The sequence below is a fragment of the Pongo abelii genome, chromosome 16 (assembly GCF_028885655.2).
Source record: "Pongo abelii isolate AG06213 chromosome 16, NHGRI_mPonAbe1-v2.0_pri, whole genome shotgun sequence".
Lineage (NCBI taxonomy): Eukaryota > Metazoa > Chordata > Mammalia > Primates > Hominidae > Pongo > Pongo abelii.
In genome coordinates this window covers 46,139,029-46,153,975 of record NC_072001.2, presented here as the reverse complement: position 1 = coordinate 46,153,975, position 14,947 = coordinate 46,139,029, and the positions used below count along the sequence as shown (strand labels likewise).

Here is a 14,947-nt window from a genome sequence, read left to right as displayed (position 1 = left end):
GTGGAACTCAGTATAATTTTCTTCTGACAACGCTCAGCTCAGCTCCAGGCAAAAAGGGTTTTTGAAGAAATTTCTTTTTCCTTATTGTGTGTAGCCTTGGTGGATCTGCCAGTGAAGAAGCCCTGCCCGCCCATGGCCAAGAGGTGGGCATGTGACTTATGCTGGGACAATCAGACACTTCTCCCAGGACTTTGACTGTAGAGTGAAGTGAGTTAGAGAAGGGAGAAACTTGGAGTTCATCCATCTTGGCAGCAGAGATCCAGAGACAGACCAGCCTCTGTTCCTGCTGCCTAGTCCCTCGAGTTGCCCTGGAGTCCATCATTCTCCTAGTCCTGGCTCTCCTTTTCCCCATCAATCTATGAGCTCCTTCATACTCTTGTTTTTTTAAGTTGACCAACACTAGTTTTGGCTTTGCTTGCATTCAAAGGACAATCATGAGATAAAAGGACTTTATCTAGTTCAGAGAAATTGGGTAATTTATTTAAGACCACACAGCAAAGTCTGTCTGATTCCAAATTCCCCCCATGTCACACTGCCCAGTACTCCCATAGGTCTGCCCTTGGGTCCTAAAGGTGTCTTTGTTAGTGTCATAAGTTAGCCTGAAGTTCAAGGAAGTGTCAGAAGCTCTCATTCACCCCAACCTGGTGAATAACTGGAGAGGTGGGAGATGGCTGTGTGGAAAGGGCAGGCAGCAACAAGAGCTACACTTTGTTTCCCAGAGCTCGCTCCTCCTTTAGTCCCTGGCCCTCCAAGGCCCACTGTTCAGTTTTCCTTCCTCACCACCTGCCCACTGACCAGCAGCCAACCAACCAATGTGCAGCTGGTACCACCTCTCTACCTGTCCCTGAGACCTGACTTCCCAGTATCCAGGAGCCATTTGCTGCCAGTTTTGGGGCTGCTGCTTTTTCAGGAGTACAGACAAAAAGAATTTGATTGCAGAGTGCTGATCTCAGATATACCCAGCTTTCCTCCAACCCCAGAGGATGGGCTTGGCTTCAGACTCCATGAGAGCCTGGAGCTTCCTGAGGGGAGGCAGGCCACGTGCCTGGCATAGCAAGTGTTAGCAGAAGGTCTGAGCTGGGATGCTGAATGAATCTGTGGGAATGTGAGAAAGAACTCTGTGAACATAAATAATGTCAGGTTCTGGATAATGCTAATATCCTCCAGAGAATGTTCTTTCTGGTAGGAAGTTAGGATAGTGGGAGAGTGCCATAATGCAGATTTATTTAAAACGAAGCTTCAGCTTTTTTTTTTTTTTTTTCGAAGCAGAGTTTCGCTCTTGCTGCCCAGGATGGAATGCAATGGCACGATCTCCAGCTCACTGCAACCTCTGCCTCCTGGGTTCAAGCGATTCTCCTGCCTCAGCCTCCCAAGTAGCTGGGATTACAGGCATGTGCCACCACACCCGGCTAATTTTGTTTTTTGTTGTTGTTGTTGTTGTTGTTTGTTTTGTGTTTTTTTTTTTTTTTTTTTTAGTAGAGACGGTGTTTCCCCATGTTGGTCAGGTTTCCCAACCTCAGGTGATCTACCCACCTCAGCCTCCCAAAGTACTGGGATTACAGGTGTGAGCCACCGCGCCCAGCCAACTTCAGCCTTTTATAAGGATTAGTCTATTTCCTACTTACCTCAACTCCTGGGGCATAGCCCTTCTGCAGTCCCAACAGAAAGCCTGGGGTGTTTATTGGGGGCCCTCATCCTTAATGACCCTCAAACTCAAACCCTGCTAGACTGCCAGATTCTCAGGCTCTTATCTGCCAATTATGAATGGGCAAATGCCCCAGATAGAAGAGTGGCAGCCAGTTTCAAGTTCACTCTCTGCTCTTCTTCTCCCCAAGATCTTGATCCCTCAAGTCCTCACTGCCTTGATGCCTTCAAAGAGATATTTAAAATATTTCATTCAACTTTTCTAATCGTTCCCAACAGAGAGGATGGTAACAAGCTAGTCTGCTGTATTTAGATACAGAAATTCTTGAAAGATTTTAAAAGAAGGTTGAATAGAGAGACCTTCTCAGCAGTGGCTTGGATTAAGGCTAATGTGAAATCAAATGTGTGGGGTATGAGTTGGAAGACCTCAGTTTGAGTCTAGGCTTTACCATAAGCTGTGAGATATTGGGAAACCCTCCCTTCTGGAGCTTAGACGTAAGTTTCTCCTGTGTGGAACGCATGTGGATAGGTAAGCTATAGTATGCACTTCTAGCCTCCTCCTTGGCTCTGTTTGGGCTCCATCTTTATTCTTTCATCATTTGCATCAATTTAATGTGCTCTTCTGCAATACCATATTTCAATGTTAGTCTTAAATTCTTTCTGGAATGAGGCAGTATATTAATTGATCTTACATTTGCTAAAATAAATGTTAACTCTCTGAACGTATTTTCTCATCCGTAAAATTGGAATCATGATCCCTTAATGCAGTTTACAAGATTGAGGTTCAGATCATACAAGATAATGTACGTGGAAGTGCTTTGTAAAGCAATGTGCCAGCATAATTAACTTATTTGCACCTGAGAATCATGTTGAGTATCTTTTCCTCTCTGCCCTCCACCCTGATATCCTGTCCATTAGCACGTCATATCCATTTAACCTCTTACATCTCTGTCAAATATGTCCATGTCTTTTTTTTTTTTTTTTTTGAGATGGAGTCTTGCTCTGTGGCCTGGGCTGGAGTGCAGTGGCATGATCTTGGCTCACTGCAACCTCCACCTTCTAGGTTCAAGCGATTCTCCTGCCTCGGTCTCCCGAGTAGCTGCGATTACAGGCGCCCGCCACCACGCCCAGCTAATTTTTGTATTTTTAGTAGAGACGGGGTTTCGCCACATTGGCCAGGCTGGTCTCAAACTCCTGACCTCAGGTGATCCGCCTGTCTTGGCCTCCCAAAGTGCTGGGATTACAGGCGTGAGCCACCATGACCGGCCTATGTCTATCTTTACTAACACCCCCCGGAGTAGACCATCATCTTTCACGTGAGCCATTACCCTAGTCTCTTATTGGTCATCTCTCTTCCCTTTTTGCCCCCTGTAATTTTCCCCCATATTAGCCAGTATTTAAAAAATGCAAATCTGATTGTGTTACTCCCTTGCTTCAAATATCATTTCAATGGCTTCTCACTGCTCTGAGAATAAAATCCAAAATTCTCAGCTCAACTCTGCAAGATTTAGCTCTTGCCTTACCTCTCCCCATCTCTCTCTCTGTGATGCAGGCCCACTGACCTGCTTTCAGTTGCTTCCTGCCTTAGAGCCTGTGCACGTGCTGTTTTCTCTCCTCTCGGGCCAACCCTTGTCCTGTTGAGAGGTGACAGCTTGCTGGCAGCCCTCGCAGCCCTCGCTCGCTCTCGGTGCCTCCTCGGCCTCGACGCCCATTCTGGCTGCGCCGCTGCACTGAAGGGCTAAGGAGCCCTTCAGCCCGCCGCTGCACTGTGGGAGCCCTTCTCTGGGCTGGTCGAGGCCGGAGCCGGCTCCCTCAGCTTGCGGGGGAGGTGTGGAGGGAGAGGCACGGGCGGGAACCGGGGCTGCGCGCGGCGCTTGCGGGCCAGCTAGAGTTCCGGGTGGGCGTGGGTTTGGCGGGCCCCGCACTCGGAGCGGCCGGCCGGCCCTGCTGGCCCGGGCAGTGAGGGGCTTAGCACCGGGGCCAGCAGCTGAGGAGGGTGCACCGGGTCCCCCAGCAGTGCCAGCCTACCGGTGCTGCTCTCGATTTCTCCCGGGCCTTAGCTGCCTCCCCGCTGGGCAGGGCTCGGGACCTGCAGCCCGCCATGCCTGAGCCTCCCCAAGGAGTGCCGCCCCCTGCTCCACGGCGCCCGGTCCCACCTACCGCCCAAGGGCTGAGGAGTGCGAGCACACAGCGCAGGACAGGCAGGCAGCTCCACCTGCGGCCCCAGTGCGGGATCCACTGGGTGAAGCCAGCTGCGCTCCTGAGTCTGGTGGGGACTTGGAGAACCTTTATGTCTAGCTCAGGGTTTGTAAATACACCAATCAACACTCCGTATCTAGCTAATCTAGTGGGTACGTGGAGAACTTTTGTGTCCAGCTCAGGGATTGTAAACGCACCAATCAGACCCTGTCAAAACGGGCCAATCAGCTCTCTGTAAAACAGACCAATTGGCTCTCTGTAAAATGGACCAATCAGCAGGATGTGGGTGGGGCCAGATAAGGGAATAAAAGCAGGCTGCCAGAGAGCGCAGTGGCAACCGCGTTGGGTACGTTTCTACGTTGTGAGAGCTTTGTTCTTTCGCTCTTTGCAGTAAATCTTGCTTCTGCTCAGTGTTTGGGTCCACACTACCTTTGTGAGCTGTAACACGCACTGTGAAGGTGTGCAGCTTCACTGCTGAAGCCCCTGAGACCACGAACCCACCGGGAGGAACGAATAACTGCAGACGCGCCGCCTTAAGAGCTGTAACACTCACCGCGAAGGTCTGCAGCTTCACTCCTGAGCCAGCGAGACCACGAACCCACCAGAAGGAAGAAACTCCAAACACATCGGAACATCAGAAGGAACAAACTCCGGACACGCGGCCTTTAAGAACTCTAACACTGCGAGGGTCCGCGGCTTCATTCTTGAAGTCAGTGAGAACAAGTACCCACCAATTCCGGACACACTATTACCTAGCTAACTCCTATTTATCCTCCCAGTTTCTGAGCTTAAATATCACCGTCTGAGAGAAGCCCACCCTGACCGTCCACACCTGGGTCCAAGAGCACTCAAACTTCTTTTTTACAGCATTTGGCACACTTGACAGAGAAATAGCTAATGATGTACGCACTTAGTATTGTTTGTCTCCCCCTGCTGGAATAAGAAGCTCCTTGGTGGCAGGGACGCGTCTATCTGCTTTACTGCTGTATTACCAGTACCTAACACCGTTCCTAACAGTTCCTAACGGTACCTCAAAAAGTGCCCCGACTGAAATACTGCCAGAGACTGGATCTCTGTGAAGCTCTCATGGGAACTGTACGAGGAAAGAGAAGATTCTCTTTGCTAGAACCAGAAGGAGAACACATTCCCCAAAGGGAGACCAGCCCACAATCTCTCCATTGCCCTCCCAGGTAAGGGGCTCTCTGTGGTGAAAATAGTTCTTTCAGCCAGACTTTTCTTTCCCCTAAAAGTTTTTGTCACTTTAAAAATATTAACACATAAATAAATGTTCATGGCACAAAGATACAAAGGGTATATAGAAAAAAAGCCTTGTGCCTAGGCACTGAGTGTCTCTATCTAGAAGCAATAATTTTCTAGAAATAGTCTATATAAACACAAGCAAATTCATATATATTCTCCCCATGCACACATACCCTTTACACAAAGATAGTATACTATTCACATTGTTCTCTACCTCGCTTATTCCACTTAACAATACAGCTTGGGCTGGGCGTGGTGGCTCGTGCCTGTAAATCCCAACACTTTGGGAGGCCGAGGCTAGGGGATCACTTGAGCACCGGAGTTCAAGACCAGCCTGGGAAACATAGTGGGACCCCATCTCTACAAAAAATAAAAAATTAGCCAGATGTAGTGGCACATGGCTGTAGTCCCAGCTACTCTGGAGGCTGAAGTGGGAGGATCACTTGAGCCCAGGGGTTGAGGCTGCAGTGAGCCATGATTGCACCACTGCACTCCAGCCTGGGTGACAGTTGAGCAAGAGCCTGTCTCAAAACAAACAAACAAACAAATCAAGCTTGGAGATTGTTCCACATCCTTTTATATAGAGCTACTTCATTCTTTTTCACCTTTATGTATTTTATTGAATGCATGTTCCATAATTTATCTACCCAATTACCTTATGCATGGATGTTTAGGTAGTTTCTAGTATTTGGCTATTATAAATATCAATGCCTTGAATATACTTGTATAAATTTTATTTTGCACCTGTTTGATCATTTGTATGATAAATACCTAGAAGCAGAATGGCTGAATCAAAAGTATAGACTTTTTTTTTTTAAGTGAGAGCAAGTTTATTAAGAAAGTAAAGGAATAAAGAATGGCTAATCCATAGGCAGAGCAGCAAAAAGTATAGACATTTAAAGTTTTGGTAGAAACTACTTAATTTCCCTTTGTTCTGGACTGAATTGTGTCCTCCCCAAAAATTCACATGTTGAAGCCCTAACCCCCAATGTGACTGTATTTGGAGATGGGACCTATAAGAAGGTAATAAAGGTGAAGTGGGGTCATAAGAATGGGCTTCAATCCAATAGGAATGATGTCCTTATAAGAAGAGGAAAAGGAAAAGACACCAGAGATCTTTCTCTTTCTGCATGGACACAGGGAAGAGGGCATGTGAGGAAGAGAGCCTTCACCAGACACCAAGCCTAAAGGCCCTGATCTTGAACTTCCATTCTACAGAAGGGTGAGAACATAAATATCTGTCGTTTAAGCCACCCAGTCTGACTTTGCTTGCATTCAAAGGACAATCATGAGATAAAAGGACGTTATCTAGTTCAGAGAAATTGGGTAATTTATTTAAGACCACACAGCAAAGTCTGTCTGATTCCAAATTCCCCCCATGTCACACTGCCCAGTACTCCCATAGGTCTGCCCTTGGGTCCTAAAGGTGTCTTTGTTAGTGTCATAAGTTAGCCTGAAGTTCAAGGAAGTGTCAGAAGCTCTCATTCACCCCAACCTGGTGAATAACTGGAGAGGTGGGAGATGGCTGTGTGGAAAGGGCAGGCAGCAACAAGAGCTACACTTTGTTTCCCAGAGCTCGCTCCTCCTTTAGTCCCTGGCCCTCCAAGGCCCACTGTTCAGTTTTCCTTCCTCACCACCTGCCCACTGACCAGCAGCCGTAGAGCCTGCACCAATTTGGAGAGCCTGCACCAATTTATTATTTATTTATTTATTTCTCTTTTTTTGAGACAAAGTCTTGCTCTGTTGTCAAGGCTGGAATGCAGTGGCATGATCTTGGCTAACTGCAACCTCCACCCACCAGGTTCAAGCGATTCTCATATGTCTCAGTCTCCCAAGTAGCTGAGATTACAGGCGCCCACCACCACGTCTGGCTAATTATTGTATTTTTAGTAGAGATTGGTTTTCACCATTTTGGCCTGGCTGGTTTCGAACTCCTGACCTCAAGTGATTCACCTGCCTCCCAAAGTGCTGGGATTACAGGCATGAGCCACCGCACCCAGCCGAGGCTGCACCAATTTAAATTTGCACTCCCACTAGTATTATAAGAGAGCAACTATTTTCCTAAATCATCACCAACTCAAAATGTTGTCAAACTCTTTTATCTTTGCCAATCTAATAGGTGAAGAAAGAATGATATCTCAGGGTGTTTTCATTTTGCATTTTTATTAAATGAGGCTGAACATCTTTCCACAGAATTGATAGACATTTTTATTTCCTTTTCTGTGAATTGTCTATCATATCCTTTATTCATTTTTCTAATAGTTTGTTATTCTTTCTTATTGATTTATAGGCATCTTTTATATTAAGGAGATTAATTCTTCGTGATATGGGTTTCAAATATTTTCCCCAACTTGTTGCATATCTTATTTTGTTTTGGTTTTGAGACGGATTCTCACTCTGTGGCCCAGGCTGGAGCGCAGTGGCCCAGTCTCAGCTCACCGCAACCTCCAACCTCCCGGGTTCAAGCTATTCTCCTGCCTCAGCCTCCCAAGTAGCTGGGATTACAGGCACATGCCACCACGCTCGGCTAATTTTTTGTATTTTTAGTAGACATGGGGTTTCACCAAGTTGGCCAGGCTGGTCTCAAACTCCTGACCTCATGATCCACCCGCCTCGGCCTCCCAAAGTGCTGGGATTACAGGTGTGAGCCACCGTGCCCCACCTGCATATCTTTTAACATTGTGAATTTTTCCATTTAAAAATTTTTAAGGAATCAAATTTCTCAGTATTTTCTTTATGGCTTCTGGGTTTTGCATAATATTTTTAAAGGTTTTCCCAAGTTAAGAAGAAGTGTCTCATTTTTTCTTCTATTACTTTAAGGATTTAATAAGAATTTTGATCCATCTGAAATTTATTTTGTTGTGTGGCGTAAGATAGGAAGCCAATTGTATTTTGACAAGCTAGTTGTCCCAAAATCATTTACTGATAAATCCTTCATCTCCGCATGGATTTGAAGTGCCACATTTAGCATACATTTAATACATATATTTTGATCTATGGACTTTTCAATTACAGTAATATCATATTATGTGTTCATATCTAGGAAGGCTGGTCACACTTTGTTATTATCTTAGAAATTTCCTTTTGAACCTTAGAATCAGTTTATCTAGTTTCAAAAAACAATCTTGGTGTTTTTATTGGGAATGAATTAAACTTAAGATCAACTTGGGAAGAAATGACTGCTTTATAAAGTTGAGTTGTCCTACCCAGGATGGTGATCTTCCTTTTTATCTGCTCAAGTCTTATTTGGTGTCCCTCCATACCATTTCCAAGTGTTTTACTGAGAGCACTTCACATTTCTTAAGTTTATTTCTAGAAATTTCATCTTTTGTTGTTGTTATTATAGGTTGGGTCTTTAATTACATTTTCTGACTTGTTATTGATTGCAGGCATGAACACTATTGGCTTCTATAATTTTGGTATTAGCCAGCTCACTAAATTACCTTTTATAATCATTGTTAGTAGATTCATGTTTTCCAGGTAAAAAATGACATCTTCAAATAATGAAAAATTAACTTGTTTGTTATGAAGGATTTTTTTTTTTCCTGAGATGGAGTCTTGCTCCATGCTGGCTGTGCAGTGGCGCGATCTTGGCTCACTGGAGTGCGTGGCACGATTTTGGCTCACTGCAACCTCAGCCTCCCAGGTTCAAGCAATTCTTCTGCCTTAGCCTCCCAAGTAGCTGGGAGTACAGCCGCCTGCCACCACGCCCAGCTAATTTTTGTATTTTTAGTAGAAAGAGGGTTTCACCATATTGGCCAGGCTGGTCTCGAACTCCTGACCTCAGGTGATCCGCCTGACTTGGCTTCCCAAAGTGCTGGGATTACAGGCATGAGCCACCACGCTAGTGAAAGGCAGAAGTTTCTTTTTTGTTGTTGTTTTTTACATAATAAGATCCTTCAAATGAGTTCAAAAGTTCAAAGTTTTAAAAGTATAAAAGAGTAAACAGCAGAAAGATAACCTTTCTACCCCACTGCCCAGATCCCCTCCCCACAGGCAACCAATATTTTTGGCAGTGTGTTTTATATCATTCTGTAGACGTCTCATGTATATGCAGCAAGTACAGCTGCCCTGAGAGTGCTTCTGGTAACACAGTTTCACAAGCCCAGGTAACACCAAATATGAGATCCTTCTCTTGTCTCTTCAGGAACTAAAGAAAGAAAAATTGAAAAGACATAGAGCCTGAGTCCCAAGATAGTTCCCAACCTTCTCTGGTAAAGGGTCCCAGACCAGGTAGGCTTGGAAGAGTTGGGGGCCCAGCGTCTACTTTTAAGACATTTATTTTTCACCAAGAAATTCTACTTCCTTATCTTTTTCACACATAAATTCCAGACACACGTGTTCTCTCTATTATCAAAACAGCCTATGAACATCTCTCAACTTGCAGCCCCTGTCACGTTTAGGGCCTGAGATTTGGAGTTGGATATGGGACTCCTGTTTGTGGCCTCCTCTCTTCCAGAGCCTTCCAGTGCAGTCCAGATAACATCTCTGAGAGTCTCTTGAGACCACTGAAGCAAGAGGCTTCAAGGTTTGTTCTAGCCTTCTCCAGTTGGCAGGTCTTCCCCATCCCACCCCCTCCCCCAGAGCTGCCAGGCATATTCCTGCCTGGGCCTCCTGGCACAAGAGATAAAATGAACAGGGTTACTCCCAGCAACTGGTCCAGGAGATACCAGCAGGGAGGGAGTAGGAGAGAAGAAACATGTCAGGGTGCTCACAGGAGTAGTAGGGGGAGGTTTTGCTATTTCCAGATTCTTAAGCCAACAAAAGTGCCTTCATCATTTTCTGTCTGGAAGACAGAAAGCCCAGAAGGAGCCCAGAAGCAACAGTTCGAGACAGGCGCTTCCTGCGGCCAAGTGGATAAGAGGAGTGGCCTGCAACCATGGGACAGGGTGAGTCAAGCCAGCACTCAACAGGGCTTACTGGACTGTATGCAGCCCCCGCAGCATCACCTGTTTTCATTAGAGGAAGTGGGATGGATGGTGGGTAGGGAGATGGTGGTATAACCATGGTGGAGGAGGGGGTACTGGTGATAATGAGGTGGCTGTGGAGGGGGTGTGGTAGGTGGGTGCTGGTAGAGGTGATAGTGAGCTGGCTCTGGAGCATGGTGTGATGATGGGTGCTGGTGGAGGCAGAGGTGATGGTGGGGTGGCTGTGGAGCGTGGTGTGATGATGGGTGCTAGTGGAGGCAGAGGTGATGGTGATGTTGCTATGGGGTGGTTATGGGGTAGGATGTTGGGGTATACTGGTCATGATAGTTGTATGATGATGGTAAAATGGTGATGGTGGTTAACATGGGTTTATATTCTTATCCCAAGGTCATCATAGCATAAGTGTTCACAGCTTACTGATACAAATGAGAGACACCCTGTGATACAAATGAGAGACACCCTGTGATACAAATGAGAGACACCCTGGGTAGCATGAAGGTGTCACAGCTTCTACACCAAATGGGAGAGGAGAGGAGGGAGTCAGGGAATCCACCTAAAAGGGGCAGAGGCAGACACAAAGCAAGAAACCAACAGAGGTGGTCAGAGTCACAGCACTCTTGGCAGGAATTATTATATCCTGGCCTGGGAACTGCCTGGCTGTTTTGTGTCCTGGGAGATGCAAGTGGGTAGGCAGAGGAAAATGGTGCAGAGGTGTGGGGACAGTGGAATGCAGCTGTGGTTCTGTTGCTCTAGAAACTGCCTCACTCCCCTGCCCTGGTCGGCCAGTCTGGTGGGCGGAGGGCAACTGACCCTGAGACCAACACCTGAGAGGGAAAAAAAAAGAATTCTGGGTGAATTAAGTCAATAATCTCAGCCACGTCTTGTGAAAATAGGGCAGACACCAATAAATTGTCCTTTTTTTTTTTTTTTTAAACGGAGTCTCTCTCTGTCACCAGGCTGGAGTGCAGTGCGCAATCTCTACTCACTGCAACCTCCGCCTCCTGGGTTCAAGTGATTCTCCTGCCTCAGCCTTCTGAGTAGCTGGGACTATGGGCGCCCACCACCACGCCTGGCTAATTTTTTGTATTTCTAGTAGAGATGGGGTTTCACCTTGTTGGCCAGGATGGTCTCGATCTCTTGACCTCGTGATCCATCCGCCTCGGCCTCCCAAAGTTCTGGGATTACAGGCGTGAGCCACCGCGCCTGGCCAAATCGTTCTTTTTATTCTGTGGAGACCAGACAAATTAAAAATCTATTCAATCAGAGAAACACAAAGGTATCAGGAGATTGTTTAGTCTAGTCCCAAACCAGAGGATGCCCCTGGGCACTAAATTCTTTCCAGGCAGTGGGTGCAGAAGGCCCAGTAGCCACCAGATGAGAATCACTGAGTATGAACTCATGACATGCTGCAGTGGCTGGAGCTGGCTTGTGCCGACTTGCAAGAGCCAATTGCCAAATTTTGAGGAATCTTGTGAACCAGTTCTTAAACACAGGCATTATTAAAAATTAAATTGTATAAACTTACAAGTAAAAAATTCATATTAAAAAGAAAGATAATAAGTACTCTAAACTCACCACCTCCCACGTATTTTACTCCTTTTTGCCTTTATGTTCTTGAGGGTGTTTATGTCTCCTGTATCTCTGTGCTGGAAAAACCACATGATGTGGCAGTCCGCGCCTCTTCACAGCTCTGCGCTTGCTGACATCATCTCAGTAGCTTCAAACTGGCCACAGGGGGAGTAGTTTACACACAGAACTTGGCAAATGCTGTAACTCAGTACGCCCTTTCCCCTCACCACCCCCTCCCCCCAGCCAGTTGTTAACACATAACTGCTTGAGGGGCACATCTGAGGCAGTTCTGGGGTATTGTGAAAGGCAGAGAGGGAGGAGGGTGGGGTATTGTGCACCTCTGAAGAGCATTCCACGTATCTCCAGGTTAACACAACTTCTCATGGGCTGTGGTACAAATAGGAGATGCTGGGAAAACACGAAGGTATCATTGCCTGAAGACCCAATGGGAGAGAAGGGGAGGCAGGAGTCAATGAATCCACCTAAAATGGGCAGAGGCAGAGATAAACCAAGAAACCAGGCAGACCTAAAGAATGCAGAAACCTCAGGGGCCCTGCGAGGGTCTGGCAGCACAGGTGAGGGCCTGAGGCCCCTGTGATGCATCTGAGAAAATCTCCTTTAAGGCTGTCTCAATGTTCTCATCCATTCATTGATGGAGCAAACACTGATTGGCTATCTATTGAATTCTGCTGGGGCAGAGGATGCAGATATGAGAAAGCACTGTACCTCGGGGAGCTCACAGTGAAAAGGGGAGCAGAAGGCTAGGCAGCTGATGGGTATCAAATGGGATAAGTGCTGAGGAAAGTGGAGTAGAGTACTGTGGGAGTCCAGAGGACTGACCTCTGCCAGGAGGAGTCAGTGAAGGCTACAGAGGTGGGTGCCTTTGGATCTTGGAAGATGAGTAGACATCTGCCAGGTAGAGAAGAGATGGTGGGAGCCTTCTAGACAGAACGAGAATCCAAATGAATTCTAGTGACTCTTGCCATAACACTATGGTCATTATGTGGGTTCAGATACACTGAGGCTCAAGTCATATGACTTAGGATGTAACTAAGGCATTCCACCATCCAATCCAACTCAACCAGTCTGCAGAGGCAGGGCTTATCCTGGGCCCCAGCACAAGCTTTGTGCTAAGCAGAAAGAGGAATCATTGTTGGTTTCTGAGTGCTACTGTACTTCAGTTTACAAATCCCAGCCTCCCCGTGGCCACTTTATATATAGCCATGGCCTGACCAAGCCAAGTGGAGGAGGGGGATACAAGGATGCAAGGGGCACCCAGGGACACCAGGACCAGACACAGAGAGGTTCCTTCCCTCCTCTGCACACTTTCATATTTCTTCATATTCAATGATGTCAGTTCTTTTGCCCTAAATAGACATCATTGGCATCTTCTATCATCCCCATCACTAGTGAAAGAAAAAGTAAAACATCCTTCCCCTCTACTCTTCAGCTCTAAGCCAGAGAGACTGGGAACTGAGGGAAATTTGAAGTAGGAGTATCCTGAATTTGACAAGATATGTCTTGTAGTCTAAAGGACATTGCCATCAGGGTCATATCACTTCCCTGAAGTGGGTTAGACCTCATTTCATACCTGTAAGCAAAAGCCATAGTTTCTCTCTTGTGGCAGTTGAGCCAGTGCAACAACGGCAGGCTGCCTTTCAGACCAAGGAGATTCCCAATGGCCTTCTGCCATTAAAGGAACAAAAAGTACACAATTCCTTTGCTGTAAAAACAAAACAAAACAAAACAAAAAAACCAACTTTTCTTTCCAGCATTGTTCCTTATCTTGTGCTTGCTGAACATATCTTTTGACTTCTCTACTCCTTGTTTTTTTCTTCCCTCTTGTATTAGTCCATTCTCACACCACTATAAAGACATACCTGAGATGGGGTAATTTATAAAGAAAAGAAGTTTAACCGGCTCATGGTTCTGTGGGCTGTACAAGCTTCTGCTCCTGGGAAGGCCTCAGGAAACTTACAATCATGGCAGAAGGTGAAGGGGAAGCAAGCACATCTTCACATGGCTGGTGGGAAAGAGAGAGAGAGAGAGTGAAGGAGGAGGTGCTACACACTTTTAAACAAGCAGCACTAGGGGGATGGTGCTAAACCATTAGAAACTGCCCCCATGATCCAATCACCTCCCACCAGGCCCCTCCTCTAACACTGGGGATTACAATTTGACCTGATATTTGGGCAGGGACCCAAAGCCAAACCATATCACTTCTGTTAAATGAGAATTGATTAACAGACTGTCATAATACTCTTGAGCCACCTCCGTGAAGGGTTTTTCTGGGCTGCATAGTGCTGTGAGTTTATAGTAAGACTTTAGCTCAAAAAGCTACCATGCACAGTCTTGGGTGAGACAGTTCCACACTCAGCCTCACTCTTCTCATCTATAAAACAAGAGAATTGGACTCAGTCATCTCAAAACTAGCTCTAAAAATTATCTGATTGTGCTCTAAGAAAAAATGAGTAGGTGCGAGAAAGATTTGGGGTTTTATTCATTGCTTGTGGATTGGGACCAGAAAAAGGAGGCCAACAATGAGAGTAAGCATTGCACTTATTAATAATAATAACAACAACAGTTTCATTTAATGGGACTTACTGTGTATCTGACACTGTGCTAAATGTATTGTACATCATCTAATCCCCACAACTCTGAAAGGAGGGATGATTATTCTAAGGAAAAGGAAACTGAGGCTCACAGTGGTTAAGTTACTTGCCTGGGATTGTGCAGCTAAAACGTAAGTGGAGCTGAGGATTAGAACCCTGGTCTCTCTGACTCCAGAATCTCTGCTTGTACTTACATTGTCACATTTACTTAGTTTCCATGACTTCTCTCTTTCCCATAACAGCCCTGGGTATCAAGAGCTGCGACTTTCTGGCAGCAAGAAACAATGAGGAGCACCACACCAAGGCCCTCAGCTCCCGGCGCCTGTTTGTGAGGAGGGGGCAGCCCTTCACCATCATCCTGCACTTCCGTGCTCCAGTCCGTGCATTTCTGCCTGCCCTGAAGAAGGTGGCCCTCACTGCACAAACTGGTTAGTGAGACAGGCCTAGACTCCTTTGGCAGCAGGCCTGGGGGGTTCTCTGTTCTCTCCAGCACCCTGTTGGGGAATCAAGGGACAAATGGCCCACACTGCAGCTGGGCCATAAGAAGTCCTGCCCACCTGGCAGGGCAGTCATGAGGGTGCCACGAGATTATGTGCCTGGTAAATATTGTTTATGATGACTCAGAAGCTGCCTAGCAGCAGCATCACCAAGAGCTTCTTTTCGGTTGCAAATATAATAGTAGCTTTGTAGAAAATTCTGGATGGGGCCGGGTATGGTGTCTCACACCTGTAATCC

General features: G+C 46.4%; 1 protein-coding gene across 7 annotated transcripts in view; it reads left to right on the top strand.

Annotated features, from left to right (window-relative positions):
* Nucleotides 1-4,125: 4,125 nt before the first annotated feature.
* EPB42 (erythrocyte membrane protein band 4.2) overlaps nt 4,126-14,947 on the top strand; it is a 29,882-nt gene continuing 19,060 nt past the window's right edge. The window contains exons 1-6 of one of the 7 annotated variants that reach the window (XM_054532681.1): nt 4,164-5,033; nt 6,174-6,325; nt 9,251-9,336; nt 9,563-9,631; nt 9,901-9,992; nt 14,455-14,640. In XM_054532681.1, coding sequence (XP_054388656.1) covers nt 9,983-9,992; nt 14,455-14,640 — 196 coding nt within the window. In that variant the 5' untranslated portion in view covers nt 4,164-5,033; nt 6,174-6,325; nt 9,251-9,336; nt 9,563-9,631; nt 9,901-9,982. Of the gene's footprint in view, nt 5,034-6,173; nt 6,326-9,250; nt 9,337-9,562; nt 9,632-9,851; nt 9,993-14,454; nt 14,641-14,947 lie in introns of all 7 variants that reach the window. The other 6 variants (XM_054532678.1, XM_054532685.1, XM_054532683.1 and 3 more) reach the window with 6 other exon arrangements.